At 40.8% G+C, this 17,206-nt stretch overlaps 1 protein-coding gene across 7 annotated transcripts in view; it reads right to left on the reverse strand.

The window, feature by feature from the left end:
* Nucleotides 1–2,838: 2,838 nt before the first annotated feature.
* The window catches only part of AUTS2 (activator of transcription and developmental regulator AUTS2), a 787,423-nt gene continuing 773,055 nt past the window's right edge, over nt 2,839–17,206 (reverse strand). For all 7 annotated transcript variants that reach the window (XM_054847736.1, XM_054847735.1, XM_054847738.1 and 4 more), the window contains 5 exons: nt 14,523–14,664; nt 13,910–13,987; nt 12,408–12,491; nt 11,289–11,511; nt 2,839–5,996 (listed from right to left, as the gene is read on the reverse strand). In XM_054847736.1, coding sequence (XP_054703711.1) covers nt 4,757–5,996; nt 11,289–11,511; nt 12,408–12,491; nt 13,910–13,987; nt 14,523–14,664 — 1,767 coding nt within the window. In that variant the 3' untranslated portion in view covers nt 2,839–4,756. The remainder of the gene's footprint in view (nt 5,997–11,288; nt 11,512–12,407; nt 12,492–13,909; nt 13,988–14,522; nt 14,665–17,206) is intronic.

Below are 17,206 nucleotides of genomic sequence, written 5' to 3' on the forward strand. Positions count from 1 at the left end.
CTCCAGTCAGGGCACCAAGCATAGTGCAATCACGTAGTAAGAGACTGTGTCCCAAAGAGCTTCACATAAAGAATGGCTAGGATTGGTACTTTACAGTGCAAAGGAACTAAGGAAGAACTGATGAGACTGTAAAATCAACAAGGGAGGAGGTAGTACCACCACTCATATACATGTGTATTTCTCTGAATCAGCTAAGTTAGAGGCTAGTCTCCATCTGGAGTTAAGGAAGTCACCTTCAAAAGGCAATTCGGACCACTTAAGTTGGGATCCTGCTTCAAATCACCTTCTGAAACTATGGATGAGTATGCCTCCAAGGATGGCAGTTGGAGTCCAAAGCAGCAAGTTGGTTTATTATCCAAGTGAGACAACTGAGTCACCGCAGGGGTAACAAAACCCTGTATAATTTGAGTCTTTGGTCATCAAACCACAGCTCACTCTTCCTTCTTGCCAGAAACAAAAGCAGTAAGCCAAGTAGCTCCTCTGTAAATGGAATATAACCAACGGTCTGTTACCTTGTTCCAGTGCCCCAGGTGGCTTTCAGCAGAGGTCACCTGCACATGTGAAGCAGTCGTTAGAGTGCAAATTATCAAGAATCATGCCAAATATTTACTTAACAAGGCACAGCCACAGCAAATGAAAATACTTTCAGTAAAATCCTCCCCAACCTCCATTTGTGTATCTTCCAGTCCAGCAAGGACTACAAATTTTCATGAGCTCATACAGGCAGAGGTAAAAAGGAACAAAAAAATATACAGTCTATGGCTCTCAGAAAAACTTGTCTGCAGTGTTTATTGCTGCCTACAATAGATTTAATTATCACATCCCACGAAAGAGGGCACGAGTGGCAAAAAGGCAGGAAAATATCAGTAAGGTATGAATAGCAGAAAACCAGGCCAGAGCTACGTATTTAGTAAGGAAAGACAAAGAAGACAATATAAAACATTAAAAAAGAAGGGACAAAGCACAGCATAACATGAACATTGTATTGGGGAACAAATGTTCTGACTGCTTTCAAAGAATTGCTTCCTATCCATTGCTTTAGTTGGCATCTCAACTGGGGATAGGAAGCTGCTAAGTAGAAAACTAGTTGGAGTGTGGGAAGGTGGAACCTTTAAAGCAAAACCAAAGGTCCTGGGGTTGTAAGCAAAGGTTGCAAGCAAAGTAGCTCTGGGTTTTCTATGATCCAAATTTCTGATTCATATTATTCCTACAGGCAGTATTTGGCATGGTCTTTAAATGAACTTCATGTCTTAAATACCAGTGATTCAAAAATAGAAGATTTAAAACAACTGTCTTGAATGGAAAAACCCTGCTAAAAAGATTGTCTATACCTGCAGGCTAACACCCCTGTATCAAACTTTGGAAAAGCAATGAAGGCATCTGAAAAAAGTTTAAAAGCATTACAAATCTTGTTCCATCTCTTACTCTACCTTTCAGGCATATTCCTCTGAGCATCACCACTCTTACAAGAAGACCTGACACCCGGATCTTCAAAGGTGTATAGCCACTGAAATCGTATTGAATTCCAAGGGAGTGAAATGCCCCCATGCTTTCTGGGGCTCTGCGAGTGAGGGTTCATTGGCTTGATTGGGAATTAAGGCCCATCGGCTGGAGTATGCTCAGCACCTGGGAGGACAAGGAGCAGTCGGTACAATCAGATGGCGCATTTCTTCCCCCTGAAGACACTGACAAAGCTGTTAGGACTCCTATTGCAGTGTTCTGAGGTGAGCCCGAAGGTGATGCTCTCGTTGTTAGACCCTCTCTCAGGGGGCTTCTCACGCTGCATCTGTGCAAGCTCACTCCAATAGTTTTCATCCTTCTATGGCCATTTATAACTGGTTTCCTTCAGAAACTTGGAAGTTTTTTTTTTTTTAATGATGTGCATCCAGAAGACTGATACACAGGTTCCTCACAGAAAAAAAAGAGAAAAAAGCTCTTTTTGCACATTATGCCACTATTGTACCTTCAGCAGTTTACACAAAATTGGATTTTCAAAAAGACATACGGCTATTTTCTCTTAGTTACATGGTTGAAATTCAGGGAAATTTCACGTTCATCAGATTTACAAGGGAGTAAGAGTAGAATATAGACAGAAGTGCTACAGGGCTGACGAGAGAAACAAAACCAAACGAATACATGGCTGCATACATTTAGTTTCTTAGCAAAACAACTGGCAATTATTGAGGGAGAAGAAAGATTTCCTAAGTCTTGCTCAAGAAAGCAAATTTCAGTGGCACAAATTACCTCTGCCAAAAGTAACTTGGATGAAGGTTTTCAAGTGTTTGCAACAAGCTTGTAAAAAGAAACCAGAAAACTAAAAAAACCCTCCTGGAGGTCATGTATCATGAGGAGCTAATATTTTTATTTTATATTTTTCCCAAAAAGGACACCACAAAAGCTGTACTATGAAGAACTAAATAATTTTCAAGAAATTGGACATATTTATGTACAAATTGTTCATTGTAACCGTAGCTGATGAAAACTGGTAAAATGGCATTGGCTTGTGCGGAACTGCGCAAATTCACAAAAGGGTGTGCGTACAGCCATGTACTGAAGTATGGGGCTGCGTTAAGAGACCAACTGCTCAGTTAACTAAAAGCTAAGCTAAGAAGGGTCTTACTGTATTTGAAAGAATCTGGACAAGCCAAGGATCTGGTCTCCTTTTTGTTCCTTTTTTCCTGATTACTATAACAACTTTAATTAGATGGCTTATAAAAGCTTGCTGTTTCCTTTACGTTTGTAATAGCTATTTCTTCTGAACAAAAACCCACTCTTGGGAAAAAGTATTTCTTCCCCATAGCAGCAATGGGGTACTCCACACAAAGAAGCACCTAGCAGTTTAGTTCACATTTTTTAATAACATGGCACAATTTACATTACACAAGTCTTCGCTGATGAGGAAACATGCTGAAGATTGAGAGCCGCTTCACTTTTCTTTTCACATAGGATCTAGAAAGGACTTTATTACATACAGGATAAACAGCAAAAAGGTTCGTATATAACAATCTCTTTACAATACTGAAAGCTACCACTACGGTTCCAGTGTACATATTCTTCAGGGTTGGGGTTTTTTTGTATTTTTCCTTTTGTTCTTTAAAAAAAAAAAACCAAAAAAAAAAAAACCACTGCACAACATCTGGAGTTCACAAAATCTGAAGCTCACAACTAAACCTTCAGTTGACTACTAAAATAGATCTCTGATCATTAGAAACAACTGTCTGTAGTTAACTTTTTTCTTTTTTTTTTTTTTTTTTGCCAAAACAGGATAACAACTTCAGATAGCACTTTAATACACTAGAAGACCAACGGAACTAATTTTATTTCATACATATATTTTACAGCCCAGTAGACAAGATATTGAATTCTCTCTGATAAAGTCATATTCTCTCCAAATATTTAGACAAGAAACTTAACGCATTATAAAAAAGTGTGTTATGAAAAGACAGATTTCAGAAGATTGATGCATATTTTTAAAAAGGACCGTGTTCTTCATGTTATTTCATGACTTCTATGATTAGGGAACAACAAGGCTGACCTGTTAACTATTCACAGACTTTATTACCAACTGAAATACAATAAATTGCATTATGAAATCTGCATCGGAGTTCATTAATTAAACTACCGATCCACAGTGAAAACATATCCATCATTTAGAAAAGTATTTGCTTTCTTGTAGGATTTGTTTCAATGTAGCTAAAAATCACTTAACAAAAAAAAAGTAGTGTGTGTGTACAGAGAAAAATGACACACTGGCAATAAAAACAGACATGAATGGCTATAAGCAGATGTTCTTCCAAAAATAAATTGGACATGTTAAGTGACGAAAATTCTGGAAAATATCCAGCATTTGATTATTACTCCGTTTAAGTGTAACCCAGATTAATGTGACTGAGAACCAATCTGTCATGACTACAGTATCAGTGATTACAGATCGCTACCCCTGACGCACTCTAAGGAATACATGAGCTACAGTAACATCAGCATCTTGATGCAGGGGTTCAGACAGAAAACTACACTTCTAATGGGCTGCTGCTTCATCAAAACAAGCAGGAGAAATAGGTTTCTATTATAGGTGAGCTTGTTCAGGGAAAATATGACTTTAATTATGTTGTGTGTTGAAAAGGCTCCTTTGAGTTATAAAGGCTTTTGTGAAAAGCCTTAAAATTCATTGCATAGTTGAAGGGGTTTAGCTGTCTATAACAATATATGTAACACAGCATAAGCAGACTGTGTTGATCAATATTAAGTTTGCAAATAGCACAGTTTAAGAAGTATTAATGTATTATGTTACTTAATTTTATCTATTTACATTTGTACAAAGTAAAGCTTTCATCTTACCCTTTTTGCATATATGAACCATTAACCCATGAAGCAATCTTTTTACATAAATATCTACAATTGTCTTCACTTCTGGTCTGAAAGAGCTTTGTATGGTTGACACTGGTGGTGGTTTGTTTCTAGTCAAATCATTCAGATTTATGTCTTGTTCTTCAGTTCAAATTTTGAAATTTTTAAACTAGAAATAAAATAGAGTAGGAGACACAAGGAACATATGGACTTGGCTAAAAGATCTGGAAAATTTCAACAGATAATATACAAAAAAACCATTTCAAAATCTTTGCACTCAGGTCTATACATATTGTACAGTGGGTCACATTCCCAGTCTGTATCAATGACTAGTAAGAAGGTCTTTATATTATGTTCATTTACAATGTTCTGTCCCTCTTTCTCCGGTTTTTATTTATTCTCACTCTGCTTATCGAGCTTCAATGTCCTTGAGGGTGTGAGAAGGAGGCCTCTCTCTCATCTCTGTTGACAGAGGAGTAGTCCTTCTGGGAGACCCAGGCCGAGGTCCCAGAGTAGAAATAAGAGGTGGAGGGGCACTGAGAGCTGCTGTGGGGGGAGTTTTATTGAGGATGCCATTTTGGTGTCCTGTCGGGGGACTGACTCTGGGGTAGTGCATGCTAGGAAGTCCTGGTGTGATTAGGCTTGGGTGAGGCAGGTGCCCATCCAAAGCGGCAGGGTGAACTGAGTGCAGGCGTGCATGTTCATAGTCCTCTCTGAGCATGTGCAACCGCTCCCTGTCATCCAAGTGGTTGCCCCTCTCATGCTCACGTCGAGGATCAACAGAGAGAGGGTGGTGGTGATGGTGGTGGTGATTGTAATCGTGAGGTTCCCGATCCCTGAATGACCTGTCTGCTTCATATAATCTTGGCGTTGAAAGACGATGAAGGGGGTCATTTCTTAGCAAAAAGTCTCTGCCCAGGGGGTCTCTCCGATGAATATCTAGCTCTCTGTAAGGATCTCTTAAGGGATCTCTCATTGGATCCCAGTGGAAAGAAGGATAGGGGAAACGTTCTCCGCCAGGAATTGGGCTAATTCCCATAAAAGGGGTCATCATGCGAGTCCTATCCAGGCCACTGATGCTGTTCATGTGATGTATACCAGTTACACCTACAGTCATGGGCATAGACACTAAAGGACTTGGATGGACGTTAGATGTAGATATAGGTGGTGGCTGATCAGATGACCTATGAGTCTGAGGTCCCTCAGGTTGAACATCATGGTCTTCTTTTCGTTCCTCCTTCACTTTGACTTCATTGCTTTTCTTCGGATTATCATACGCCGGCTCATTCTTTCTCTCTGCCTCACGGTTTGAAGTACTATTAGGCCTGGTGCTCTCCACAACTGGGGGTCTAGCATAGGGTGAAGGAACCCTGGACATTTGCTTAGACTCTTCCACCACTCGGCTTTCATGGCTCAGGCCTTCTTTCTCCGAAATGTAGTTGTCCTTCACCTTGTGCTCTTCAACATTAATTTCTTTCCGAGATTCGGAGTGATCCCTCTCTCGTTCTTTGGGTTTCTCTTTTTCTCGAACCTCGGGATTCAGATGGCTCCTGATCTGCTCATTTGAGCTGCGATTATGTCCGAGGGAGTTTACTGGATGGATAGGTGCTGGCGAAGGATGGCTGGAGTGTCTTTTCTCAATGCTCTCCCTAGAAGAAAGAGAAGTGTAAAGATGAAGGCATGAGAAACTCTGCAAATAAAACAAAGCATCTAGGAAGTCTGACTTTATACTAATTGCTTTGCAGAAAACTAGTAACATGCACCATTAAATGCACCGTTCCTTTTGCACACCCAAGACACCAGAAGAACATCCCTAGAACTAGGCCTATTCTATTATCTCGACCCAGGAGAAGAAGATCCCCAAAGCTGCTTTGTGAATGATCCGATTGTGATTTCAAACACTGATGTCCATAGAAGGCTCCCAAGGGAATCTACCTGTAGTACACGTATTTCTAAGACAATGGCCCTAACTGTTAGCAAAGAAGAGAGAGAAAAATAAAAACATACTAATTTAATCCAAAAAAAGTGTGGCAGTTAAATCCAAATTACATGGTTAATAGTATTTTACCTGCTGCTTCTATTAAGACTGCACTTGGGAAAATAGATGACATTTTGTTCAACTGACTTTTAAAAAAATTTCTGGACCTATGTACATTTCTAATCTGTATTTTCTGCAATCTTCTAGCTTTTCAATTTACTTCTCACAATTCAATTTACTTCTTAAAAGTGAAAATAAAAACCTCTCAAGACACCAGTACTGACAGAGACAATCCACCTCTCTGAGCAGGCAGGCCCTTCTCTAAGTGTGTAATGAGCCTCAGTGCAGGTGTGTTAATAGAGGCAGCTGTCATGCATAGATTGTGTGTTGACTTCCTCAGCAGAGATCATTCTGCCCTATACACCCATCTGTTCTGAAAACATCATCTCTTGGGAGAAAGTTGCTCTTCAGATTACCAACCCGTTCCCATTTCTAGGGTAGAGCAAGCAGAGCAGGGACAGGGTCAATGCAACTCCCTGCCAGTGCTAGGAAGTCTCAAAATATTGTGAACTCATTCCACCTTTCAAAAATATTTCTGTTGCACAATAGATGAGAGAATAATTGTCTGGCAGTGGACAAAACCTGAATATGTCAATGGATCCTGTACCAACTACTTTCTGGAAGGACCAGGAGTTGTTACAGGCAACACCAAGTGGAAAAGCTTTCCTATTTATAATGAATCAAATTCATAAGGTAAATCTAATTCCTCAGTTCCAATGATTTTAACCTCTCACTAATTTCAGTTGATCTCTCAGTTGGAGTCTTTCCATAAAGACAGCTCCAGATATTCAGTGCTGGACACACGGGGTTTGCTGAGCATGGAAATTCTGTTCCATGTGGGGTGGTGGACATTGTGCTGTTAAAGGCAAAAGTGAGGGCTAAGCAGTGAGGCCCTGTCCTGGTTTCAGCTGGGATAGAGTTAATTTTCTTCCTAGCAGCTGGTATAGTGCTGTGGTTTGGATTTAGGATGAGAATAATGTTGATAACACACTGGTATTTTAGTTGTTGCCAAGCAGTCAAGGACTTCTCAGCTTCTCATACTGCCCTGCCAACGAGAAGGCAGGGGGTGCCCAACAAGCTGGAGGGGACACAGCCAGGACAGCTGACCCCAGCTGCCCAAAGGAATATTCCATACCATATGACATCATGCTCCGTATATAACTGGGGGCAGGCTGGGAGGTGGCACGGCTCAGGAACCAGCTGAGCATCAGTTCTGGGTGGTGAGCAATTGTACTGTGCGTCACTTGTTTTGTATATTATTATTATTATTAATTATCTTTTTTTGTTCTATTTAACCGTCTATCTCAACCCATGAGTTTTACCTTTTTCTTTTCGATTCTCTCCCCCATCCCACTGAGGGGAGGAGTGACCGAATGCCTGTGTGGTGGTTGTTTTAGCTGCCTACAGGGTGAAACCACGACAGCCCTCTGAAGTCCCAACCAGCTCCCGTTTACATGCATGTTTGTCTTTGGGTGCTGCAGTCTCTGCTTAGCAATGTGTAACCTCAGTGCACTCAGGCTAGGACAGTAGGTTGAAACTCAGAGAGCGACTTTGAAGTGGACGCTTGCTCCTTCACCTACACAATTTCTGCTACTTACTATTTTGCTGAGCTGAACTGCGTAAGATTTCTACCTGTAGGTACTTTCGGATGGTGAAACTGCAGCAACTGCAGAAAAAATATCTTTCAAAAGGAAACTCTCATTATTACAACCTCACCGGATGCTTTTTTTTCTGTGTCTAGACTGAATTGTTGAAATTGTCATTTTACGGGCCATGTCTGAGAGACCTCAGAGAGTCCAGAATGTGACTTATAAAACACTGGGCACAATGAGACCACATCAAGGCACTCCAATGAAGGCTTCGCAACATGCAGACTTGATTCTTTTAATTTGCTGGGAAAGCACTGGCTCGTGGACTTTGCAATACCTGGTCTTTAATTTCTTTTGCTCATGGGACTAGTTCAGAGGCCACCCTTAATTGTTTTATTTCACTAGGAGTCCTTTTGCTAATACTTAATCAATTTTATATGTAATTGACGTATTTTAAATTATACATAAAATTTAGGGAAAAATAAATATAACTAAAGAAAAATATACGTGCAACCAAAGTAACATATTCCTTGGCCAATTCCATCCTATTCAACTACAGCGATGGTATCATCTCAAGAGGCTACTGATTATACAGCTCACTTAAGTGAACTACCTCTAGGTCAGTGGTCAGAGAGGGAATAATTTTTTATCCTTAGATCTGTCAAGGGCTCCTTAGGTTAATAATATGGGAACAGCTCTGAGCCAGCCTCTGTCTCCACAAAGAAACTTAAGATCATGTTTGCAAATGAACTTGAATGAACACACCAATGCAAGGGATGTTTTGAGGGTGTATGCTACGCTGAAAGATACCGAGTAACTTATGCTGAGTACTTTGCCTCATTTATGTTGATGAAATGATTGATAGATTCTTGGGATTTTTTTTAATGCTCTAGGATTACATGCATTTAAATGTCGTTATTAGAATGGAATTGCTCAGTGATATCTTTTAAACAAAATACCACTGAGAAGGAACAAATCCTATTTTTCACAATAGCTATTTTTACTGATTTTTTTCTAACGCTGGGCTGGAGTAATGGAGTCTGTAAACAAAAAAAAAAAACCCTCCATAACTGCAAACAAGGTTCCAGGAGAAAGTGGGCACCGTATCAGGACACTGCAGTGTAACTCCCCAGCCAGCTCCGCACCTAGGAAAGGTTCACGGGTTGTAGTTTCATATTATCTAAGCTATCTTGAGGGATTTACCGTATCTCAGTCTGGCTGGGAGGGGGCTGCGGGACACTGGCCACACAGCTTATCCAAGAAAAGCAACCAGTGATTCATTGCACCCCACTCTAACGCTGGTCTTGGATGGGGAAAAGCCAAGCTGAGAGGTACCTGTGAGGTACCTTGCCACTGATAACAGAAGAAATCTAGATGAATGCTTTTGGCTAGATGGCCCATTTGGGGGCTGATAAAGTTAGACCCTTGATGACAGCAGGATTTTGAGATGAAATCATACCTCTGGGCATGATTCCCAGTTCTTCCTATTTGGGCAAACTATCTTAAAATAGGAAACAGAGATTGGGACCTCAACTAGAAAGCAGGGCTACATCCTCACCCTGCTAGGTGCCACTGAAGATAAAAGAATAGGTATGAGCTGCTCACGAACTACTCCAGACATTATCTACACAGGGAGCACGTCTCCAGGAAGGGATTCTCACCATCTTCTCATATGGGCAACAGTGTGAGCATGCTGCAAAGCAGAACTCTTCAAAACCACATGGATGGATGCACAGCAACAGTAGATTGGTGAAAACATTGCTGTACTAAACTGGTAGCCATAATTGTGCACAAGTATGAGGTATGAATGACGCTTACTTTTAAGCTCTCAAATTATTGAAAATAAGTACGTTCTGAGCTATGATATGGAGTTCAGGCAATGCCAAAGCAGCTTGCAAGGAATGTATTTCTGAAAGGGATTTTCTTCAGCAGGAACACTTCATAAGAAAACAACAAAACAGCAACTGAAATAATCACATAATTCTAGAGACTACACATAGCATTAATAACTAAAATGCTTTGCCATTCAAGCCAGTAAAGTTACTCACATGCTTAAGCATTTTGCAGGACAGAATCCCCAATTTGTAACAGCAACTTATTTTGAAGCATTAACACCAGACATGAAAATAATGAAGCTATGCTACCAAACAGAAAATATTCCAAATGGAAAATGTAGGTGAAAAGATCTGTAGTTTGACTTGCTCTTCACATTTTACAATAACACAGAAAAGCTCTTAAATGTATTTTTAGAATATCTAATGTGTTAGCATAACTTCTTTTAGAAAAGGCTACTAATGCGTATATTTGGGTTAGTGACAGAGAAGCCAGAAAAGCACATCTCCTAAATATTCTTTTATGTTAAAAAATTAGAAACAAATAGCCATTATGTAGTAATGTGCAAACTTAACAGGAAAGCCATTAAGCCACAACTGAAAAAGCTGAAATCAGCCTCTCTACATTTTTCAAGGAAGGCATGACACTTGCTGAATGGCAAATTCTTATAATTTGGTACTTAAATGTTAAGAGGAATTGTTACTGAGTTAACCGTATAATGGGAACAGTCCTGACAAAAAAAATATGACCAGGTTTTACTTTTCATTAACCCTTCCCAGCCTGGACATGTTAGCGTGCAAGTCCATGTAAAACACTGAATAAAAACTGTGCTTGAAGGTGTGTAACAGCAGTGCATGTGTGTGTGGCTTTTTTGAGGGGAATTAAGGTTGATTTAATGAACTGCACGCACTGAAACTTACTGTGGTATTGGAACATGACATACCCAGAGCATTTTATAGTGTTATAATTTTACAACTTTATCGGTGGTCCCTCTGGTCAGTCCATTTTTGAGGAGGGAGGCAGGGTTATTTGTTTTGCAGACAAGGTCTGATTTACAAAGTTAGTAAAGTATTTGAAGGTGCAGATATGCGTCTGATGGACTTTATAATTCTTTTTTTCATCCTGTCAGGCACCTATCTACACATCAAGTCTTCCAAAGACCTACGACAATGTGACCCACCAGGTAACAGAGTGTGTGGGTCTGATTCTGTTCTCACTTGACACTGCCTGAACTCTGCTCCAGCAAAGCTCCCGATGAAGTGCGATGCAAGCGAGAAGAGAAACAGATGGAGTAGGAAACACCCGAGTTAGAAACCTGCGTCTTCCGTAGTGCCTTGTGTTGCAGGCAGCGATGGCATCAGTTCTCCAGGTGTCCCTCTACTGAAGCTCTGGTTTAACAATGTGCCAGGCTGGGAAGGGTTAAAAGCGGAACAGAGCCCCAAGCTTTGAACTAGACAATTCTTGGAAGTGTTCTTTCGTACCTTTCTTTGTCATCTTTACTAACAGATGAGTCTCGTTTATCTACATCTCTATCTCTGTCATGAGCTGCAGCAGATGAACTGCGCTCCAGCTCTCCTGGCTTCAGCCAGGGCGGAGGGGTCGGGAACGAAGGAGGAGTTCGGTGCAGTCGGTTCCAGGGCTCGTGAGGGTTGCTAAAGCTCTGCATACTGGGGCCATCCTTGTGGCCGAACATTGAGTTGGGTGCTGAAATGGTGAAGTGGAAAACAAAAAGGTTTAAGAAAAAGGTATGCTCTAGTGAAGGTACTTACCAAAAAAACTTTTACAGCACTCAGAGTTAAAATGAATACATATTATTGGGAGCTGGAAAAGGAAAGGAAATTAACAGAGATTCATTAGAGGGTCTCATTCCTAAAAATGGGTAGGCATCTGACAGCTGTTTTAATTGGAAAGGGAAATGCTGTGGATAAAATTGACAAGGGATGACTAGTAAGATAAAGGTGACAATGATCCTTATTCCAAATATTTTGGAGACATCAGGAAATGACCATTATACGGACTATAAATAATGGAACTTGTTGCATTTGATCCTGAACCAAAGTAAAATAATATGTGACCGAAATCATGCCAGATTTGAAGTATGGAGAAAGAGTGATTTTAAAAAGGATGATCTTTTGTGACTGGCCAAATCTAAAGAAATGTTGATGATCCTGGACAAATAAATGCAGGTTAGTGATCTTTTCCAGGCACATGTCCTGGATTACTGGTGAGAAAGGAAAAAAAAAATGTTCCCCTCCACAGCTAGGGATGCTGCACACATTAACTATTTTTGAACATGCAACAAACCATGAGAAATTTCAAACTCCTTACACTCATAGGTTCTACTTTTTTTTTTTTTTTTTACTGAACAATGTAATGGTGACATTTAGCACAATGGTGAACCCAAACTATTAACTAATAGAAAATAATTTACTAATGACTAAAAAATGCTGTTATTTAGACAAAAAAGGTCGCTTTTCAAATTCCCATCCTTAGTGGTATGCAGTCTAAGCAACTGGTAAAAAAGACAGCAAATAGTCACCATCACTCAATATCCTGAATTACACAGCAAAGAAGAATTCATAAACAAAGAGGTTACTCACTAACTGTTGGGTTCCCGAGTCCCCCGAAGGCGTTACTACCCACTGCAGTGAGACCACTGAAGGAAGCCGGTCGATTGAAAGGCTCTGCAAACCAAGGGGAGCAGCTGAAACTCATTGGCGTGTTGATAATTATGATAAAGCATTAGCGTGTTACCCATCTGCATTACGTCTGGGTGAAAGCTCAGTCTGTGCCCATCAGTAGCTGAACATCATGCTCCCACAACGCAGCAGTGATTGGGAGGGGGTGGCACAGAAACCCTCTTTTTTTCCAGTGACAGTATGCATGGGATCATCTTACTAGAAAAACTTCCTTTTCAAAGTAAAAGAAGATGTTAAAGTAGACGTGGTATTGAGGCCTGCATAAGTTGCTACTTCATTTAAAACCTGCAAACATCTTCATTTTTATTTCCTTTTATACCCTTCCAATTCAATTCCATGGTCTTTCTCAGGAAATGTCCCTGGCTAGCAAGACTATTATTGCAAGACTAACTAGCAAGACTAGCTCTGGCAGCTGTGCTCCAAACACCTTCAAGGCCACGTCTCCTAAACCATAGCCAGGATATACATAAAATGTCCTATTATGTTGATATGTCCGATTGACCTGAACATTTTGTAATGCTCTTGATATTTATTGCTAATACTATATAAAAAACTAATATGGACTGAAAAATATTGGAACATTTTTTTAGGAGTTAATGCATACAGGGTATAGCTAAGTCATATGAAGCAAATTCTCTTCTTTTTTTATTTTGGAGGAGTCTAACAATTTTGGTAAAACTACTTCTGATAAACACCAGCACAGAGAAAAGGAAGACCAACCCTAACATTTTCTATAGGCAGCTAAGTGCAGGACGATCAACCTCTGTGAGCCTGCTGTATTGATTTGGTGACCCTCCCACATCCTTCCCTACGCAAAATAAAATACCAATTTAGAGTCTTGCTCTCGGACGCTCCTGTAGGCAGCAGACCACTTTATGACAACATCAGTAAGTTAGAAGTGAAATAACAACATTTGGTAACTTGGGTGCTCCCATTTTTAAATGCGTATTCACTAATTTTCACTAACAGACACATTTGAGGCCAGGTCACAAGATTTTAAGGATATATTTCCCACTCAGTTACATGAAAAAGCAGACATCTAAGTAGGAGTTAGGAAAAGAAACACATCTATGAACTGAAGCGTTAACCTTAAAGCATTTACTCTGAGTGGTTATAAACATGACCACAGTGAATCCTAACCAGCCCTGTCACTCCGCTCCTCTAACGTTCAGACTGTTTTCACAAGTATTTCAAAACACGCTGCCAGTGAAACTATTATGTGTATTTAGAACTGCTACTTGGATAATGACTAAAATTAAAGGGCTGAAATGTGCAGTTTGTAAAGGTTAAGTAGGCAGGATACTCAAAGAGTCTCTGCGTGGGCAACCTTTAATGGTCTCGGCGGTCGATATGTGTTACTTCTGAGTTGCATTCACCGTGTGTTAGCTGCAGAGAGAACATACCTAGGTGAGCAGCTGGGTTGAGAAAGTTGCTGTGGTGAGGTGGTGGGCCGAAAGGGGTGCCGGCTGGATGACCCCCACCTGCCAAAACAAAGCAAAAGGGGTGAATTCCTAGCAAAAGCTCAGAAAGGGACTAACTGTGCTCTGGGCTTGACCAGCGTTTCTGAAATGGCAGCTCATGTCAGCAGAGATTGCTGTACAGGGGCAGGGCCTCTCAGGGCAGGATCCTATGCAAATAGCAGCTGCTTTTCTGAACAGAAATTCCCAGTTAACAGTATAAGGGGTGGTGGGGGGGAATGCTTCAGTACAGAAAAAAAAAAAAGAGCATGTAAAACACAGTGTATTTCCAACCTGTCATCTCCATGATGCATCGGACATCACCGTGTGAAGAGATGTTCCTCCATTTACTACCTGTATGGCATTTTGGCAGGTTGGTGGGCTTTTATTTAAAAGCGTATAGAGTAATTTTAAAATATTTATCAAATAGACTAACAGGCCCTGGCATGTCTTGCAGAGAGTTCATAAGCCAAAGCATATGGGAGATTTCCTTTTAATATGGCAAGGATTAGCATTTTAATGAGCATGCCACAAGGAGATTTCACTTCTCAGTACTCACTGGCTGTGGAGAAGAGAGTCGAGGGCCGGGCCAGGTCATGGGGGTGGTGGATGGCTCCAAAAAGGCTGGGGCCTGGTGGCCTGCTCAGAAATTCAGGTTTCAGGCCAAAGTCCAGCTTGTGTGGATCAGACTGCATCTGTTTCTGAAATGTAAAAACAGGATTTGGAAGAGACTGTCCTAAAAGATAGCTGTAAAAGCACTTTCAGAATGATGTGGGTATAGCAGTTTATTCACAATAACTGACGTTTTAACAAGAATATTAGTTTTTGGGACCCCAAGCATAGGTGCACAGCTATTTTCCTGGAAGGGAGATCTAAGGCAGATAGAGAAAATCTCAGGCTCCCAATGCACATTTCCTGCAAATGTCAACAGTGTTTTCACATGTGCTCACATCCATCCCTCCGGAGCAAAGCATTTCGGCACAGACCTGACTTAAAGAACAAACATAAAAATCTCCAAAGAGGCCTCAGACACTTGCTAAGCTGTAAGAATAGGTCAGTCTTAAAATAATAAAAGCAAATCCAAAGAGAAATGTTGGTTTGGACCCAATCCCAGGTGGGCAGGCATGTTAAAAGCTGGGTGACAGCACCAAGGGTGACAGCACCAGCTGCCAGCTGAGCCTCTCCCACTGCCCCTGCGGCAGAGACGTCAGTGCACACCAGAACCAGTAACTTGTGAAGCTGCAATCTAGAAACACTTGATGCAGACTATCTTTTGGTGCCTCTCGGACTGCAACGGAGCAAGCTAGGGGCTAAAATGAATCACATTACAGATGAAGCGTATTTATTTGAGACTAAAGAACTGAAGTCCCATTTTGACCGCTTGCACTCCAAATTCAAAGCACTGAATGCCACCGTTGTTACTTCTGTGGCATTAGAATTGACACTTTCTTTTTTAAGGTAAATTTGCTGAAGCAGCTGTATTGTAAACGATAAGCAAATGAAGGGTGGGCTCTTCTTTGTGCCGTGTACTCGTTTCAGTGGTCCCCACTTCAGTCGTTTCCTGGAATGAAGTGGAAAACCAAACTCCCAATTACCTGTGCTGCCAGAACTCCCTAAACACAGATTGCTGATTAACTGTGCAGCTCAGCTGAAAGGATTTACAAATGTGTAACACTGAACCAGTAGATCTTAACAGGAATTCTGGAGCACGTTATGCTTTGTAAATCAGTATTTAATACCGTGCCAGCTCGGAGTACAGGCTATTACAATGATATAAATATGCATATTAAAAAGTTATGACCAAGTTAATGTGCATGCCTAGTAGCTGTTTTTCAAGTGCTAGTAACAGGTCTATGTTGCTATGAGAACAAAAAACAGGAAAAAAAAAAGACAAAAAAAAAAAGGCTTTATCAATGTTTTGAGATAATGGCCTGCAAGAATATTGAAATGGAAAAGATGGCCAAGTTAAGGTCATGTCTTTTAAGGAAGTAACACTGTAGTGCTTTAATAATTAAAAAAAGTTCAGAAAATACAAATGTCTCAGTTGAAGCCTGCATGCCAGAGTTTTATATTGTGAACTTTTTATTCTTCTTTTTAACAACCAAGTTATAAACCTCTGACAGGCGTTACTCAGAATTGCAAAAGCTGGCTGAAACTTTAATTGCAGCCATATGAATGGTGCTGTTCTAACAATGAAAAAATATCCTGCCTGAAGAGGAACAGGAATATCACAGATGCATTAAAACATTTTTGCATGTGTTGATTTACCTTAAAATCGTACCAAAGAAAATTGATCAGATTTATTTTATCCCCAGATAAAATAATTGATCAGATTTATTTATTGCTGTTCAGGAGAGCGCCCCTCTTGATGACAATCCTTATGAATGTCTTTCAAGTCCAGCAAATGTGCAACACCTTAATTCAGGGCCTACTAAAATCAGTGTAAATGTCTGCACTAATTTCATGGCACATTAGATTGGGCCCATAAGGCCTTTCCTAAAAGAGAGAGGGCCATAAATTCCCTCTTGAATCCAGGCCAGTAACGCAGTGGTCAGTCTGAGGAGGAGAGTAAAACTGCTTTGTGCCCAGAGCCGGGATGCAGCTTGGGCTGCGTCCGGGGAATTCCCTGCGTGTGCAGACAGGTTACACGGGTCTGAGCTGGGTCTTGGTGCAGAGGTATAGGCAGGCAAACAGCATCCACGGCTGCACGCAATTTTTCCTGGGGTCAGGAAGGTTGTGTTTTCAAGTTTCCTATCTTGCCTGCTGCTTCAGTGTCTGCTGTTGCCCTCTGCAAGCAATTACTAGCGGGCCAGGTAGTTATCAATTCTTCTATACTTTGCAAGCAGTCTGGTGGCACTGCACGCAAACTTGAAATCTCTGAGAAAATGTATTTTATTCCCTGCTCTACGGCCAAGCAGCATCTGCAGCTTGTGCAGAAGAAAAGGCACCTTCACAACCTTGGGCTAGAAGGAGAAATCGTTCTGTGTGAGCCTTCAGCCAGAGATTTCACACTTTGTGGTCGCATGCAGGGGAGAGGACAGCCCACGGGGACATAAACCAACTCGCCTTAATGACTGTAGGCCATACCTCATTTTTTGACTGAACTGAGATAGTAAAATACATTTCCCAATTATTCTTGAAATTATCATCATGCACAGCCTCAAAAAAGTAACATCCTTCCCTGTACTTCTGGGCTTTGTTCCTGTTTTTTAACACGCAAGATAGAAAAGTATTAGGTAAAAG

This window comes from Grus americana, chromosome 19, assembly GCF_028858705.1.
Source record: "Grus americana isolate bGruAme1 chromosome 19, bGruAme1.mat, whole genome shotgun sequence".
Taxonomy (NCBI): Eukaryota; Metazoa; Chordata; class Aves; order Gruiformes; family Gruidae; genus Grus; species Grus americana.